The sequence below is a fragment of the Tauraco erythrolophus genome, chromosome 3 (genome assembly GCF_009769465.1).
Source record: "Tauraco erythrolophus isolate bTauEry1 chromosome 3, bTauEry1.pri, whole genome shotgun sequence".
In the NCBI taxonomy this organism is placed as follows: Eukaryota; Metazoa; Chordata; class Aves; order Musophagiformes; family Musophagidae; genus Tauraco; species Tauraco erythrolophus.
In genome coordinates, this window is record NC_141467.1 from 52,860,378 (window position 1) to 52,879,424 (window position 19,047).

The 19,047-nt window shown below is 39.8% G+C and overlaps 1 protein-coding gene across 1 annotated transcript in view; it reads left to right on the forward strand.

Annotated features, from left to right (window-relative positions):
* Window positions 1-11,232, forward strand: part of LAMA3 (laminin subunit alpha 3) — a 124,581-nt gene extending 113,349 nt beyond the window's left edge. Inside the window, 16 exon segments of the mRNA XM_086609234.1 lie at window positions 590-714; window positions 1,067-1,187; window positions 2,375-2,515; window positions 3,303-3,433; window positions 4,322-4,453; window positions 5,959-6,103; window positions 6,388-6,539; window positions 6,950-7,139; window positions 7,442-7,582; window positions 8,419-8,578; window positions 8,716-8,845; window position 8,923; window positions 10,351-10,444; window positions 10,784-10,903; window positions 11,088-11,123; window positions 11,126-11,232. Coding sequence (XP_086465360.1) covers window positions 590-714; window positions 1,067-1,187; window positions 2,375-2,515; window positions 3,303-3,433; window positions 4,322-4,453; window positions 5,959-6,103; window positions 6,388-6,539; window positions 6,950-7,139; window positions 7,442-7,582; window positions 8,419-8,578; window positions 8,716-8,845; window position 8,923; window positions 10,351-10,444; window positions 10,784-10,903; window positions 11,088-11,123; window positions 11,126-11,232 — 1,926 coding nt within the window.
* Window positions 11,233-19,047: the final 7,815 nt, after the last annotated feature.

Below are 19,047 nucleotides of genomic sequence, written 5' to 3' on the forward strand. Positions count from 1 at the left end.
CTGATCTGTACAGAGATTACTTTTTTGTTGTTGCTTGCCTGCTATCTTCAGCCTGGCTGTTCTGTAGCACTACTAGAGTGAAAACGTAAAGATATCGTTAAAATCTTTGATTGCTGTGTTGATTCATGGTCCCTTTTCCCCTTACTACATCTCCAACTAAATAGTGAAGGTCACAGGGTCTGCTGGAGAGAGCCTTTGTGCTGTACTGAGTCAAGTTACCTTCAGCCAGCTGACTGACCTAGTCTTTGTATCAGGCAGCAGCTCCTGAATCTTCAGCTGCAAATAGAAGGCAATATCTGAATGTTAGGTGTGGTGTACTTTTAGGGCAATCTTCCTGAGGAAAATAAAATCTGACCCTCTATTTGTATAGTAGAGCATTTTCCTTAGGCATTCCTTTTGGCTAAATGCCCAAATTTTGCAAAGTACTTTTGAATTACTGCATTTATTCTGGATTTAAGGCACTAGTAAACAAGAGGAAGGGAGAAAAAAACCCCAAACATTGTGTCGTGTTCTGTGGAAGTACTTTTAATCTGCTAAATGATTTTTGTTTCTGCTCAGTGAAGTAATTCTCGTTATTCACCTATTTCAGATTCATTTGGTGCTTGCCCGAAATAGAAATACTGTTCATGTCAGTCCTGATATTAGAGCCAACATCAAGGTCTTCCTTTTCACTAAGTACTATCTAGGTGGAATTCCACCTTCTCTACGGGAGCGGTGAGTAACTATAAAAAGACTGTAACACATAGGCTTAGTTTGGAAACTCCATCTAAACTCCTTCCTGAGGCAATTTCTTTCACACTCTGTATCGGGTATCTTATGTGATCTGAAAATAACCACTGTATAACATATGATCATAATCTGTGCTTTTTGACTAATGGTGGGATCTTTGTTGGAGTGTATCCTGAAAACAGGGTTTGACCAGCGTGAAGTATGTGTGTGCAAGAAAGATTGCTCTCGTTCTGGTTTTGTATTTCTTATGTTGTCAGCATTTACAGGCTACTATACTGGTGTGTGCTTTGAAATACCAGACTACTGAACTCTTTTTCCTTCCACTTCTTGAAACCAGCTTTAATATATCCACACCTCCATTCCGGGGCTGCATGAAGAATGTGAAAAACCCTAACACCGCTTCTGTTATTTTTGACGAGACTGTTGGTGTCAGCAAGAAATGTTCAGATGACTGGAAGGTAGCTAACGAAGTTCCTTAAAAACTTCTGCAGGAGTTCACAGAGTCTGATTTGTCTGTAAATCCTGGGCATTATGTTTTAGATAGATAGGTCAAAAATTTTATTTGTTTAACATGTGATGGTAATAAAAGAACCTGGGCTTGGTACGAAGATATGGAAGAAAGGACACTCCACCCCTACTGTGATAGCTTGCTTCAGCACATAGTCCATCCTCTTAATTAATACTGTGTACAATTAAGAATTCATATTTATCATGTAAACCTGTTGACTTCCAGTTGCTGTTATTGATTGGGCCAGAATACTTAGTTACTTAATACTGTTCAGGATCTTTCTTCTCGCCAAGGCGCTTATGCTTCCTAATTAAATGGCCTCTCAAGCTCTTTTCTTGAAAGAGCTAAGCAGACTCTACTTGCACCGAAGTCTCTTATTGTAAGGCTATTGCTCCACTCATCTGATTGTTTTATAATTATTTTCTGTGCACCCTTGAGTTTTGCCACGTTCTTTTTAAAATGGGACAACATGGCGTTTCAGTGTTGGCTTAACCAATGCTGCATGGAGAGATGAAAACTACCCTTCTGCTTCTGCTTACTGCTACTTACATGGTGCATGATCCCATTTGCCCTTTTTGCTATGGCATTGCACTGAAAGTTTGTGCTCGTTTGCTTTGCCTTTGTGGTATCTAAACTTTTCACAGGGCAATTTCTTTGCAGGCCATTTCCCTATACAAAGGATCTGACCTTTGTTCTCTGTCTCATGTATTAAAACATGTTTTGTTCAAAAAGGCCCAGGTATATTCTGTCCTATCACTCACACAGCTTCAATTATGTAGCTCATCTGCACAGCTCCATACTTATGAGCCATTCCTCCAGCTGCTCACTTTTTTTTGTCCCCAAATGTGAAAACCTTCAAAGCCATCATGTCAATGCAATAAGTAGCTAGAGATGAACAGCTCGTTATACTCAGCACGCCTCATCTCCCTTTAGAGTTTCTCAGATCATAGTTAATGCTGGTGAAACCAATTCAGTCAGTCTGTTCCGTACTGGAATAATTGTACTTGTAGTTTGCCTTGTGCTTAGTTTTGACTGGAGTCAGTCACAATTATGTTGAGTAGGGCAGTTGTTGTCCCATGTTGCCATTTCTTCTGATTAAAAGGAAAATCACTGAAAGCATGATTATCTGTCTTTCAGCTTGTCAGGTCTGCAGCTTTCTCCAAGAAGGGCACACTGAGCCTAAGTGCGGCAGGTTTCCCATTTCCCAAGGATTTCCAAGTTGGCTTTGGCTTTCAGACCACGACATCGACTGGAACACTCTTAGATTACAATCTATGGGTATGAAACATCTTTAACTTAGAACACGTGATTGGTTTTATTTCTGGATCGGTCATGTCTGTTTGTGACTGTGTCAGTTTGGCATCAGTGTGTGTCATAAGTCTCACGTAGATTCTTGTATTTGAAGGCAAGAAATGGCTATTATAATAATCTTTTGAGCATGCATCTTGCATGTCATAGGCCAGAGAAACTCCTCCTGCCAATTTCTTCACTCAAGCAACAAGTAGTTCAACGAGTAACTGAGCTTTGAACTTGAGCCATCGGCAGGGTAGCTCTTGCACCGTAACACCACCATCCCAGTATGGCAACTGTTGCCTAATACAGTTGGCTGGAAATTTTCTGAGGAAAAGCTGGCATTCTGCCCACCCAGAAATGTTACCATGATCAAATATGCAGAGAGAAGAGGTTGATTTTGGATATGTTCTCTCAGAAAGCAGGGAGATTCAAGCAGAATCCCAGTATTGCTGACTGGAGGAGTTAAGAAGTGAGTGCACACCAGGCATTTAAGAAGTGAAGAACTGAATTATCTGCTTTTTGTAAAAATAATTTAAACAAGTATTTTAAATAACAGTTTGGTATTCAGAGTGCAGAGGTATTTTAAAACAGGAGCTATGCTAATCGTGCAGAACTGGGCTTAATAGCTGGTACTAGATGACTGAGAAATGCAGTTTTAGTTTAAGAAAATATCTTTCCCACAAAAGACCACCGAGAACTATATTAATAGCAATATCAAGGAGAACTAAAGGCATTTGCATTTACCTGATCATTTTGTGGGATTCTTTTATAGCCTAATATTCTTACCATCTTTCTGAGACCTGGCTTTGTAATTGCAAAAATGGGAGAGAAGGAAATGGAACTGGAAAAGAAGTATGAAGATGGGTCAATGCATTATGTGACAGTAATAAAAACAGACAACATGTGAGTCCAGTTCTTCATCTGATTCTTTTATGTTGTGGTTGGAGAAAGAAGATTAAAATTGTGTTTGGCTTGTTCTTCGGGTACACAGCTAAAAATGGCCTCTGCTAGCAAAGGATACTGAAATAATGAAGCAAAAGGAGATTTTTGGTCTATGGATGTGTGTGTCAGTGTCTGTGAAGTTTCAGCTGTACATCACTATGCGTGTCTTTTAGAGAGTGTGTGAGTTTTGACTGCGTGTCAAGCTGGAGCTTTGGAGCTCTTCCCCTTCCCATAGTCTTTATGTATGTCAGTGTTAAGTTATAAATCTATCTAACATGGATGTTTAAAGGCTCAGGGAGAAAGCCAATATTGTGTCTGTTTTTTCAACAAGGATCTGTTAGGTAGATATCTGAAGAGATGATTTACTGAAAAGCTCCTAAATGATACTGATTTCTGTGGAACACATGAAGTGACATAACTGTTAGTTAAAGAGGAAAGTTTTGAATGGTTTGCTCTAACTTAGGGTAATTATAACTTAATATTATCTGTACTAGCTGTTGTTAACATGTCAAGTGCAGCATTTTGACACAAAGGATGGAATCTTATCCCACAGTTGTCAGTGAGAGTTTTTTCATGACTTTCAATTGGACCAGGACTTCACTGTAGGACTGAAGTGCCAGCTTCAACTCCTGCTCTGTATCTACTACCAAAAGCAGAGCAGTTTCATAGCAGTCAATGAGCACATACTGAAAAAATCCCAGAAGTAAGCTAGTGAAGCTCTAGCATAATTACAGTGTGACAAGATAACACATCTTTCAAATGGTTCTTTTTTTATATATATATGTCTTTCATTTAGGTTTGTAACTGTTTCTTTAGATTTCATGCTTATTTTTATGCACTTTGCTTCAGAGTACGTCTGCTGGTTGATGATGAGTCGGCATCAGCATCGGTTGACTCTCCAAGAGCACGGGCATTAACTGAACCTATAAAATTTGGTGGAGATAATTTTGAAGGTTGCATCTCAAATGTCTTTATAAAAAGGTATTTGGCCTAGAAAAAATTTATTTCATGCATTTTGGCCTGTTTTCCTTCTTTAATCATATTAAAATAATTTTTTGTTAAATTCCTTTTCTTCTACATGCATGAAGCCTTTATGAATGCATGACTTTGCTGTCTCCAAATATTCTTTTATTCAGGCAGATTTTACATGTTATCAAGTTGTAATTAAATCTGCCGTTCAGATGTAATGGAGTTTAGTCTGAATCATACCTATTTAGTAGACTTTCAATCAAAGAATGAACTCAACATAGTGAATTGGAAGTGTCCCAACAAGGCATCCAAAAAGATCTGCTAGATTGCATCATTATAGCTACACAGGGAGCTAGGTAATGAAATGAGCAAAGCTACTGCCAGAACCAAAACAGTTACACAAACAAATGAGAGCATATGTATAGTAATCAGTTGCCTGATTAATGTTGTCTCTTTTTTACATGTGTTTGTCTGGTTATTAGAGACATCTTACAGGCAAAATTTAGGAGAAAAATTATGCATAAATATGTTCCTTAAGAAAAGCATTCCTTGAATTACAAGTGATGTCCCAGTGGGGCTTCGTTTTAGCTAAGTTTTGATGAATATTTATACGTGTGTAGAGTTTACAAAAATAGTGTATTTTGATTTGATTATCATAGAATCACAGAATGGTTTGAGTTGGAAGAGACCTTTAAAAATCATCTTGTCCAACTCCCCTGCCACAGGCAGGGACATCTTCAACTAGATCAGGTTGCTCAAAATTTATCTTCATTTAAAGCACTACAAGACAATGAAGTAACCTGTATTTCACCTCCCCATCAGAAAACAAATTTGGAAAATTGCTTTTAGTACAAAAATAGATGGAGAATTAATATTGTAGCTAGTCTGATCGTGTGAATGGAGAACTGGACCGGAACTGAAGAAGTTCGGGTTCTGCTCCCAACTCTACCACTCTTCTGATAGAAAACCATGAGGAAGGAGCTTCGTTGCTTTTTCTAGTTGTAAAGTATTTTGCAATTTACTGCCCCTTAACAAATCTCATTAGAACATCTTACTTAAGGAGAGAGTGAATCATTGAGTTAGCAGGACCTGATGTTGCCATTTTTGCTTGATCTGCCTCTGGTTGTGCGTAATTAACCACCCAAGTTTTGTAGTCTGATCCAGAAATCTTATTCAATCAAGGCTGCTGTCTTTTTTTCCTCTTTTTATAATGGCAATATTTGCTTGCTTTCTTATAAAATAGATAGCTTTTAGCAAAAAATACTTTGTTTAGAAGAGATGAGAACAAGACATCAGAGTTTTTCCATAGCCAAAAAAGAAATGGGCAGAACCAGGACAAATATGAATACTTTTTACAGCTTTGAACCTACATTTTTCATCGAAAAATAAAATCAGTACTTTGACATCAGGTCACTGGGAAATCTGGTTTGTACAGAACACAGTTTTACAATATGTTGTTGATTACACTAAAGAAAAGGAATGCTGTGTCACAGCATTTACTGCTTTTATCACTCTAGGGCAGGTCAGCTCCCTGAGGTTCAAAATCTCATTAACTATACTGCAAAGACTGGTGTATCCCTTGGAGCTTGCCACAAATATGAGAACCTTGAACCACTGCTGCTGAAGGAATTTAAAAATCCTCTAAGGTTTAAGATGCTCAAGGTATGATTCTTTTTACTGTCGTCTTCACTCCGTGTTGATGCCAAGGCTTTGTCTGCACAGCCATGTTTTGTAGATGATATTATTTTCCTTCCATCTCATAACCTGAAGCAGGTTCTTTCTGTGTTGAAGTTCCATGCTAAACCCATACCTGTCCAGAATGACAACAGTTTCTCTGTCATTTATTTAGAGAAAGCTGTTGACTGTCTCAAGTGGGAACTCTTAAATGTGTAGATTGAATTATTTTCATGCATAGTAAACGTTTCAGTTCTGTCTCACAGGTACAGAATGAAAAATACTTTGATTATTTGAAAGCTGCTAATGTGCAAAACCATGCTTTACCAACTCAGTTAAATGTCAGCGGTGAAGCGTATCTCCTTGGAAACACACCCAACAGTTTCATATCCTACATGTTTTCTCCACCATCACCTACAGACAGGTAATACAAATGTTCTCTGTTCTCCTCCTAATACTTGTATTGTCAAAGCTGCTTGAATCTTCAGGTGCTAAGCGCTAGGATTTTCTTCTTGCTTACATCTTGGGGCATCATAGAAGAGTGGTTCTAAAGGTTCAGGCATTTCTTTTCTTTGCTAACAGTTACCCAAAGTAAGTAGATTGGCTTGAATGTGGTGTACAATTATGGTGCATATTGATGCCAAGTCCTAAGCCTGAATATGTCAGCTGTTGTTCACATTCAGAAATGCAGGCAATACAGAACACCGTGATTCCATCCAAAAGCTATTCTGCATGTCACACATGTAGTTTCACTGGCATTTTTCTGGAGAACAGAAAGAATACAGCAAATAACAAAACAGACCTATATTTGAATGTGCTTACTTTCTTCTACAGGTTGCATTTTTCTGTAGATGTACGGACTCGATCATCAAGAGGGTTAATAGTTTTCATAGAGGGAAGGTCTGAGGACTCTTATATGGCTCTCCACATTTCAAAAGGACGTTTTGTCTTTTCACTTGGCTCTGCAGTAAAACGAATCAAAATCAAAACCAGTATTAAATACAACGATGGGCAATGGCACACTGTAAGTAGCATGGCATGGGAACCATGGTGGAACCACAACTAGCATTCAGCAGGCACGGCCTACTGAATTTTTAAGTTATTAGAAATTTGATTTTAGTCATCTGCTGAAGTTAATTCCTGTGCCTGAAAGGTTACATGGTTGACAGGTCTCTGTTACGAGAGTGTTATATAGACTCATGGTCCTGGCATGTTATTTTCAGTTTAAATTTTCAACAATACAGTGTTTAAGTTAAAGAAAAAAGTCTCCAGTGGCTTTCATTGGCCTTGGAGTTTTTCATTCTGTTATGTTTGCACCCTGCAAAGGTGGTCTTCAGCACAGAGGGGAAGAATGTCCACCTTGTTGTTGATGGTCTAAGGGCCCAACACGGAAGATTGGCAACAAATTCTGCTGTCAGCATTAAGCCACCAATCTATGTAGGAGGGCTGCCATCACTGAAAAGACAGGTAAATAATTGACACATCCACCCCAACACACTCCCCATGCTTCACTAATTACATATGGAAGTGTTAATGTGCAGGATTTCCGTACTGAAAAGGTTTGAGGAATATTTCCAAGCACTGACTGAGCACCATCTGTGACTGGTGTTTGCAGTTGTTCATTACAGATCTTTCCTCACCTGTTCACACAGCTCTCAGCTGGACCCAGGTTTTCAACGTGTGTTGCTGAGACACTGATAACAACTATTTTCATTTCTGTTCTTTAGAAAGTAGAAAAGACCAAAGTCACACTTGTAATTCCAGGAACACTTTCTTCCTGCAGAATATTTACCTCAGTAGACTAAATGATAATCTGTAGAGAAGCAAAGGAATCCTTCTCATTAAGGAATTATGAATGTAGAACTAGATTTTAATCTGAAATATGTGTGGTTCCTATTACTTTAAAATTGGACAATTAATGATGCGGAGCAATTTATAAAATCAGATTTAAATAAACAGCCTTAGGAAGGGAAGAGTGTACTTGAGATTTCACAACTCCTGTTGCATTGTCTTTTTGACAACTACTTTACTCAGCTACTTCCCATCATTGGGAAGTATCTGTTCTGCAAGCAGGAGTTATGTCAATTCAAAATCAACTGTTACTTTCACGATTCAAGCTCTTTCTTTGAATTTTAGAAAAAGCTTTGAATTTTGAATCTTTTCACTGCATCAGAGATGAGTTTTAGGTGCTTTTAGTGCCAGTTAGTTTTCTACAGTCCAACGACACAAAAGAACTAATGGGTATTCTTACTAAAAAAATCGTCATAATGCTTTAGTATTCATGGTTTTAAATATGCTTTCAGAATATACCAATGAACAGTTTCAAGGGTTGCCTGAGGAATTTTAAGATGAATGGAAAAGTCATGGATGCACCTCAGCAAAAAAATGGTATACTTCCATGCCTGGACGTTCTCATGGAGACGGGGATTTATTTCTTTAATGAAGGAGGATATATCACCTTTGGTAAGCTATGTAGAGATTATGGTATATGGAATTATGTCTTAAATGTGTATATGTAAGGATTTTTTAATTTAGATTTTAAGTGGTTTTCCAGTTATCTCCTATGATCACTGCTCTACCCACTGTTTAATTCTCCACAGATAATTTGCTGATGGGCTTGGATTTCAGGATTGTATTTGCCATTCGACCAAGGAGTTCAACAGGTATACTCCTCCATACTGGCAGCAACAAAGACAACTACTTGACTGTTACATGGAAGGAGGAAGGTAAGTACAGGCTGTGTTTCCATTTCAGCTGTACTGCCCTCATTCAGCAGGGGGAATTTGGACCTTAGAATCTGGACTTAGGGTTACAACATTGTCTATAGGTATAACGTTAAACAACTTCCTCAGAGTTTAAAACCATCACACGGAAAACTGAGCATTTAACCTGTCTCTGTGCCTACATTAGCAGCTTCCATTGTGTGCACACTAGCTTGCACAATCTTTCTTCACAGTGGTCAGCAGTAGGGCACAATCTTCATTTTCTCAGGCTTCTGGGCCTTTTCAAAAGCCCACTGGGGTTTGGCCAGAGGCTACATAGCTCCGTGGCTTATTATCAGTCCTACTTAGTCACCATGTGGCTGTACTGATGCAGCTCCATAACCGTGCCTGTTACGGAACTTGAGCAGTCTTGCTTTGCGTTAGCATCTTTTCCTCTAGTTGATGGGTTGTGTCATGGTGGTGATTGTTATCACTGTCGCTTTTTCATAATGAAACAGGCTCAGAATTTGAGTCTTGGACTACAAAACTACTGTGGTTTCTGCTGCAGAGACATCAAATAGAAAGATGTCAGTGCTCCACAGGACTTGCTGTCTCATGGCACAGTTTAAACCAGCATGAGTCTACCTAACTTCAGAGAGCTCAGCTTTTCTCCTCTCTTCCCAGATTAGGGAACTTGTTTTTATTATTTTTTTGTCATCAGTTAGTTTCCCCCAGATCACTGATTTGGTTCAAGACACAACTGGTACATGAAAGCAGGAGCATCAACAGCTGGAGACTCCCTACGGGCGAGACTGACCACTTTTTTCAGCAGTAACTTAGATTCATCCTGGCTGTCAGTGTGGACAGGATGCAGTAGGAAGGAATGAAAGGTCCATGGGACACCATCAATCAGCCTGATAGGAAGTAGACTCAGCATATCAGTTACCTGACCATTACCAAGTTTGTTGCAACCGTCACACCAAAAGAGAGTGTGAAACGAAGATGTTGAAAAAAGAAATGATGTGCTCACAAGGAAGGAGAAGCACGATGTGAGAAAGCACGAGCAGGTGCTTATTCAAAATGTCATCATAAATAGTCTGCCTGCAAGCTTCATGGGTGAATTATGAGTAGTCCAAAATTGTGCGAAAGGCCAGAGAAATGTATTGCAGAGATTCAGCAGATGCAAAGTGTATAGATGACTGCTTTGGGAAAGAAAAGGAAGGCCTAGTAGGAAAGACCTTGTCTCAGAAAGATTATGTCAAAAGAATTAATGTAATTTTCTAACACTGAGAGGGAGAGACCGAGGTATCTATTTATGCTTGTAAAATTTGGCACATATCCTCTTCTGAGATTCTGTTAGGGAAATCTACTTTCCTCTTGGAGAGAATAATTTCTGAATATGTACACAATGACTGTGACTCTTATAACTAGGTGAAACCCAGCCATCACGAGTTCAGCAAATTACTCAAAGTACTGAATTTTACTGTTGCACTTTTCTTTGTCATGGTAACTTCAAATGTAACTTTTTTACAGGTCATTGCTGCAGGAAATAGTGGTGCTGGAGAATTCCAGACATCAGTCACACCTAAGCAACCTCTGTCTAATGGACAGTGGCATACTATTGCAGGTATGTTGTGTCATACCAGTTCTTCTGAAATTCTGAAAGGACGGTGGGCACAGAGCACTGCAGCTCCAGATTTTTATTAATTGTTTCACTTCTGTTTATTCTGAGAATACTCTTTAGAAGAATGTAAGTGTCTTGTGTTAATTCAAGGCTTTACATAAGATGTTTTTTTGGGACTGTGTTTAGCCCCAGAGTACCTAATGTGTCAATCTGACTTTGAATTAAAATCTGGTTTTCCTATGAGTTAAATTTCAAGACGGAAGCTATTTTAAAAGAGTGCTATATCTAGTTGATTCTTTAATAGAGTTAAGAAAGACTACTCATTTACCTGCTTTTTTGCAGTCTCTCAGAAGGAGAACATGGTGCAGCTAGAGGTAGGCCCACGGAGAAACTATACCATTGGACTTCTACCCTTTCCTCCTCGACGTGTGCATCAGCCACTCTACTTTGGCAAAATTCCAGGTAATATTATTGCTGCTTATTTTTTCACATCTCTACTTGGCTTTTTTCCTTTCCAAAACAAAAGTCCCATTCGTGCATGTAGTTCTATGTTATTCCTCCTCTTTTGAAAGCCTTGTAGTAATTAAGGTTCTTTAAAATGATTCTCATTTTATTAATTTGATCTTTCTACCTTGTTTTTTTGTAGCAAATTTGGACATACTGTGGGCTCCAGTTAAAGACCCATTTTTGGCTGTCTTCGGAACATTAACATCAATGACAAACACGTCTCCACCAGGAGAATTTCAGAAGTTCATGGTGTAGTGAGTTTGCATGGGTGCCCAGCGAAGTAACTTAGGGTTGGCGTTCCAGTACTTGTACACGCATCAGGTCGGGTCTGCCGAAGTACCGTGCGAATTCATGCAACGTGGGTTCCCTTTTTGCTGATCACTGTGCCACTGTCATCAGGCTGGATATTCAGAACAGCTGGTGAGCAAATGCATCCTCTGGATGTGGACTGTGCCAAAGCAAATTAAAAGCATTTGCTTTGATAAACTCCCTTTTAAATGTTCTTGATTTCCAGGGCAATCTGTTGTGCCTTTTGAAATATATGCAGAAACATAATTGTATATACTCTACCGGGCCAAATTCTGCTCTCACTCACAACAGCATAGACTTGAGTAACTCCACTGTCTTAATTTTGGAAATTTGCCTTAATGCTGGTCATCTTGAGAGCAAATTTGATCCACTAATATAAAGAATTTTATAAAAATATAAATGTCTTTGGATTGATGTTTATACAGAAATGCACATTAATGTTAAAAGTAATAATAATAATAATATAAATAGAGTTTGAAGCACTTTAAGGAGTGAAACTCTGGGAGTTTGTTACAATGCTAGGAATTCTGGGCCAAATAAATGCAGTATGTTCTTAAAACCATCCATTTTCTTGTTTGGCTATTTTAACCTGATGTTTCTTTTATGTGCTGTTTACAGGATGCTAAATCCTGCCTGGTTTATGCACATATTTCTGTAGCTTTAAGAAGCTGATTTGCCTGAACAAGCAGACGTCCATCATCTCTGCTTATTAGAATTTGCTAATACAGAAAACCTCAGAAAGAGAGTAATTTTTCTTGTAATCTTCAGAGCCAGAAAGTCTCCTCCACAGGCCTTTTTCTTTTCTGATTAAATGAAGGCAAGTTATATGAGGAACAGCAGATGCACCTGCTACAGTTATGTAGCATGAACTGCAGGACTAAACCAGCAAAACTGTTTTCTTTGACATTCAGATCTTTGCTTTATACCTGATTGTGATGCGTGGTGGAGAGTGGGGGACCCCGCTTGCTTTATTCTTCTGAATACAGGGCTGGACTGAATAGACTTGATATGGCTTCTTCTTCCACTATCATTCAGAAGCAGCATTTTGATAGTTACTTTTTTTTTCCAATTCTCTGATGCCAAAATTAAACCTTTTTCTAAGGCTGGTCTTAGGAGGGAATAGACAGCGATGCAAACACACCCTCCTTCCCATCTAATGCAATGTTTGCTCCCACCTTCTACTGCCTTCTTGCTGAAGACGCAGCAGCATGTCCTCAGTGTGTTTGGAATGAGGTGCTAGCTGGATTAATAGAAGAAGATACCAGACCAATAGCCCTTATGGCTTTGGTCATTAATTCCTTATCAAATTTTTGCAGCTTTGCAGGTCATTTGCAGGTTTGCAGCATGGCGAAAGTGTCAGAAAGTTGCTGAAACCGAATCCTGTGTTGCTTTTTCTTTTACCACAATTCTGTTACAGGCAAATCTATGTCCATGCAGAGGTTCCTCAGCTGTGGAACTAGTTTTGGAGGGAATGGGATGCGGTGAAAGCGTGCCGGGGTTGAGCCCTCTGAGGTAGCAGAGGATTGGCACATAATCGCAGAGCCCTCTCTCTGGAGATGCTCTGCAGAAACAGCTTCTCCTGTATGGCTGGCTGCCTGCCATGTGGGATAGAAACACCCATCGGCCTAGAGGTGGTGGGGTTTGGAAACCATCTTTTCAGATAGCAACCACCAATCATGGTGGTACGTGTGAAGCCCACTGCCTTTGAAGTAGATTGTCAAATGTTCAGGTGATCAAAACTGTGGAAATACTCAATTGATTTACTGACCTTAGTTGGCAGTGAAAATTTCCACAAGGAGAAAGGAAGAACAGTTAAACTTTATCAAGCAGTTCTTTCGTATCTTGTGCCTACCAGGCTGCTCTCTGAAGTGCATTTTTCCTAGTCACAAAAAGCCTTTTCCTTCTTCCCTTCCCCCTCTGAAAGAGAAAACATGGCAGAGATTTTTGCATCACAACCTGGAGCCAGTCCTGGATTTCAATTCCCTTCCATCTGATTTTATTTTATCAGAAGTAGTTTTAATGCTGACAAGAAGACATGAAAAATGTATAAAGACTTGAGTAAATGTAAGTAATGATCAGTTAAAGTATTAATTCCAGTACAATCCTAATGCATAACAAAAAAAGCAGAAAAGTCTCTCTGCTTTTTAAGGCTTTTGGTTGGTTTTTCCCCCCAGTTTCTTCAGCTGTATTGCCTCCATAGAGTTAAGCTGCTACACATTGTTGGACAATCAATAAAAGCCAACTAGACCTTCGGGTTTTGTACTTTAACATAGATAATCTGTATCAGGCTGATAAATGCTTACTAAAAAGCTTTTTGATCCTAAAGAGCCAGTGGGTAAACTTCACGTGAGGAAAGAAATCGTCCTGTTTAGATTAGTCTGATGAAGAATTCTTATTATTGGAGAAATCCACATGGACACTGAACTGTATTTCATGCATTGTCTGTTCTGTGATTAGAATATTCTGAATTTTCTCACATCGGAAACATCTTCTGGAAAACAAGGGTCTGAATTTTCAAGCATTTTAAGTCATGAATGGTAGACATAATTTCAACTGTAAAGACTCCTTCCCTTCAGGTTCACCAGGAAAGATCTATGTAAAGTCAAATTAAATAATTCCCCCAACACATTTTATAGCAGGCCGGAAGTGACTACATCTTTTAGTAAGATGCAATGTTACGTGAATAAATAGCAATGGTAGACTTGGGTAAACACCATGTCATGAGGGTTTTTTTGTTATTATAAGTAGTAGTTCCAAGGCTTTCATCATCTGAGTGTTGCCATTTGACAGTAACTTCTATGAATTATTTAGCTCCTTTGGCTATAGCATTTCAGGTGGTCCCCCAAATCTGTCAATTCCCATATTAGAATAAAAGTAAATAACTCCTACAGGAAAGGCTTTCCCTGTAATTCTTTATTCTCTAGACATCTTTACTATTTGCTATTCAAGCCTTTAAGTGATACTAATATTTTCAATGGTAAAATACTCCCAATTCCGGCCATCCTTTCTGAGCCTGTGTTATTACTCACTGTTTGCATTCAAGGGTGCAAAGGTGTTACAGCTTGCCTTCTGCTTCATTCACCTTGAAAGAAGAAGTAGTAACCAAAGAAATGCATATGTTGGTGTCTGCTGGCAGGATTTTGCTATGTGGTTTGTACCTCTTGAAATTCAAGGTTCTGAGGAAAGTTTTGAAAAGTTTAATGAAAAAGGATCAAATATTGTGCTCAATACACTGAGAGTGCCAGACTAAAATACCCATGCTCTTTAACAGTGTGTTTAGTTTGCCGTAATGGCTCAGCTGAATCACAAATCAGTTACATAAGGAGAGCAGATTGCCTCTCTAGACTAAACCACATTGGCATTGCTAGCGCCAAATCTCCCTCTTGTCCATGTAAGTATCAAGGGCATAGGATTCTCCTCTAGTTAATTTGTATGAGATTTAATAGGATCATGTTATCTGAGGTGGATGACACCAAGGTCGGTGAGTTCCCGTTTATTGTAACTATAAAACACATCCAGATTACTGGGAGCTGAAAGGCAGTTAGGAAGCCTAACACTGACGGCTGCACGCAAATAAAATGAGATAGATCACAGGGCACTGTAGAAGGAAGTATACATTCACTGTAGAAAAAAGCATATATATATATACAAGGAAAACATTTTTCCTTTTCACTGCTTATAAATGGTACTGTAACTTGAGTTTCTCATAACAAAAGCTTCCAAGTAAAACTCCTTAACAGTCTTCCCGTATCTGAACTTGAAGCTCTGTGATTTGGCTACTGTGGAGCTCTCGTGTAAAACACAGAGTCATTGACCTTTCACTTTCTCAGCAGCAAAATGAATTGGGTGAGTGAATTTTCTCTGGTTTTGTAACCACTTCTTTGGAGTCACCTGTGAACTGTTTCATTTTAGCCCTCCCTCCTGCTAGTAGATTTGCCTCTTTTGGAGTCCTCTGTGAATTATGGGGTTTTTTCCTCCCCTCTGCTTCCTTTCTGCTCCTCATAAAATAGCCCAGAAAATGCGGTCTTACTGAAAATGCTATAAATGCATTATGGTTTTGTAATGAACTCTTGCCATGTTTTTTGCCTCTTACCATTCTCTTTGTGGTTCCCTCATTTAAAAAATCTTCTACGTCTCTCTCTAATGATGTAAGGAAACTTAGGGCACGATGGTCCAGTCTTCTGTAAATCTGTCTGTATTTTCTAAAAATACATTAAATGGATGTCCCTGGCAAAAGGAACTACTTTACATTAACAGCGATAGTGCCATAATCCAATGTTACAGCTTCACTGAAAGTCATAAGCATAATCCTCCTTTGTGCAGCTGGCCCACACATCCAAAAACTGCAAGAGGCTGGTCATTGCCAGAGCTGCAATGAAGCATGCTCTGAGTATAAGGAATGGCAAGCAAAATAACCAAAGAGTTTTTATGTTCTCTCTGTCAATTTTGGAGATCCTCTACCAAACTACAACCTGTGGTTCATATCATACTGTGTCTCCTGGTTTGCAGCTGATAGCATTCAAATAGAGAAGATTTTTTTAATACTCACTCCTATCATTACTTTGCACCTCAGCCAATTACTGTGTTTCCTACAGGTTGTTCTGAATGTGAAGCATATGTGAAATGTTCCATGAGGCGCAGTTTCTTTGTTAAGATGTCACCCGCTCGTTGATAAAGATTGAGCACTGCTGCATTATTACACAGAATAAAAAGACAGATAGTTGGCACCATGATCTCTTGTCTCTATTCAGTTATAGATATATTTAAACTGGAACAGCAACAGATTTCTCTGTTGTGCAGGAGCCTATGTCTAAGATTCCTGTCACAGGAGGACCGTGCACTGGTAAGAATGAATAATTACATTCATAGGAATGTCAGTTATTTATAAATTAATATGGAAGAAGACTTAGAGTTTCAATCCAGAAAGAACTGTTCAGATCTGTTTTTCGAAGCCTGAAGACATAACGAAGAAAATCAGGGGGATAATAGCAGGCTTGCAGAAGACAAGCTGAGAGCACCTGAAGAGCAGCAGAAAGGAATAACAGCCTCTCCAGCCAGTAAGTCAGCTTCACTGGAGGCCCAACTTAAATGCCTCTATGCAAATGCACGTAGCATGGGGAATAAACAAGAGGAATTGGAGGTGTGTGCATGCCTGCAGGACTATGATCTTATTGGCATCACGGAGACGTGGTGGGATGACAATGACTATGACTGAAGTGTTGGAATGGAAGGAAACAAGCTCTTTAGGAAGGACAGGCAGGGAGACGAAGAGCAAATTGTGCCTGACAATTTGGTGGCCTTCTAATGACAGGGCTCCAGGGTAGGTGGATGAGGGAAGAGCAACTGACATCATCTACCTGGACTTGTGCAAAGCGTTTGACACTGTCCTGCACGACATCCTTGTCTCTAAATTGGAGAGACATGGATTTCACGGATGGACCACTCGGTCGATAAGGAATTGGCTGGATGGTCACACTCAAAGTTACGGTCAACGATTCAATGTCCAGGTGGAGGCCAGTGACGAGTGGTGTTCCTCAGGGGTCAGTACTGGGGCTGATGCTATTTAACATCTTTGTCAGCAACACAGACAGTGGGATCGAGTGCACCCTCAGCAGGTTTGCAGATGACACCAAGTTGTGTGGTGTTGTGGACATGCTGGAGGGAAGGGATGCTCTCCAGAGGGACCTCGACAGGCTTGAGAGGTGGGCCTTCATGAAGTTCAAAAAGGCCAAGTGCAAGGTCGTGCACATGGGTCGGGGCAATCCCAAGCACAAGTACAGGCTGGGCGGAGAATGGATCGAGAGCAGCCCTGAGGAGAAGGACTTGGGAGTGCTGGTTGATGAGAAGCTCAACATGAGCTGGCAAATTGCACTAGCAGCCCAGAAAGCCAACCGTATCCTGGGCTGCATCCAAAGAAGCATGGCCAGCAGGTCGAGGGAGGTGATCCTCCCCCTCTACTCTGCTCTCATGAGACTCCCACATGGAATACTGTGTTCAGCTCTGGGGACCCCAACACAAGAAGGACATGGAGCTGCTGAAGCCAGTCCAGAGGACGGCCACGAAGATGATCTGAGGGCTGGAGCACCTCTTCTATGAAGACAGGCTGAGAGAGTTGGGATTGTTCAGCCTGGAGAAGAAAAGGCTCTGGGGAGACCTTCTAGTAGCCTTTCAATAGCTAAAGGGGGCCTACAAGAAAGCTGGAGAGGGACATTTTAGAAGGGCGTGTAGTGATAGAGCAAGGGATAATGGCTTTAAGCTGAAATAGGGCAGATTTAGATTAGATACAAGGAAGAAATTCTTCACTCTGAGGGTGGTGAGGCACTGGAACAGGTTGCTGGGAGTTGTGGATGCACCATCCCTGGAAGTGTTCAAGGCCAGGTTGGATGAGGCTTTGAGCAACCCGGTCTAGTGGTCCAACCATGTCCCTGCCCATGGCAGGGGTGTTGTATTTAGATGATCTTTAAGGTCCCTTCTAACCCAAACCATTCTATGATGATTCTATGATTTTAAAGGATACTGAAATAAATGGCTCTGTGTCCAGCTCTTGCATTCACAGTTTTAATTAACAATACGTTAATAACATAATGAGCCAAGATCTATCAGCTTGAGATATTACTTAATAGAGTATTATATTGTTAAATAACAGCATCTGCCATAAATTTTAATTCTAGATCCTTCTGATTACTGTCTGATCAAAGTTACTGTCTGGATGCTACAAACCTAGAGAGTCGGTAATACACCTGGATACTGATTCTTCTGGCTAAGGCAAGGGTTTCAACTAATAAAATTTACCTGAGAGCAAGATGTCAAATCTGTAACAAAGTTCTAACTTTCCTTTTGCTGTACTCACTTAAATCAAAAGTAATGACATATCCCTGGGGTCAGTAACCTAAGTAGTAAAGAAGCTAAAGACGCTCTTGGCAATTCTCCAAGAAAACACGTAGGTGTGATCCAAAGTTCAGTGGCTTAATGGAAGGATCTAACCACTTCACAGGACTTTGGCCCACACACCTTAGTAAAACATGCAGAAAATCTTACATATAATTTACAAAAAAATGTATTCTAAGATACTGCCAAGGTTTATAGAGATTTGTTATTGCAGATTCAATCTGTTATGTAATAAAGGGCAGGACATAGTCTCCAGAAAACCTAAGATAACCCTTTTTACACAAATGTATATAAATGGACACTTTCCACAAACACAAAGGGTATGTGCATCAGCAATAGGGGTGGAAGCAAAGAGGCCACACAGATAAACTGTTCTGCCTGGGGAGTGTCAGTGGTGAAGGCAGCGCCGGGGGGTGGTCTCAGACCACCATCTGTGAGCCAGCCAGCCTCAATGCCCAAAGAGTCTGCCTGGGCTCCGGCCTTTCCCATGCTGCTCAAAATCAGAAGTAACTGCAGTCATCTCACTATGCCTTTTCCAGGCTCAAGGAAAAGAAAACTCTTCTGGGAATTTCATTATGCCTGTGTGCAGAAGAGTAGGACCAAATTTTGAACTGGTAAGTTGTATTTAGTCAGATTCTTATAATTGATATTGCCATGTTAAAGGAAGGAAATGTTCCCACTGCTGAGTCACTTAGGAGGACATGTGATCACTGAATCTATGCATGTTGCATTTATCACAAAAGATAAAATGAATGAACATGACGTATATACTCAAACAAATTTAATTCAAAACAGACATCACAAAACCACTCATGATCATCACTGTTATTTAATTAAAATGGAATGAATAGGTTAAATTTTCCAAAGAGACACTGAATGCCATCAAACAGAATAAAGGCCAG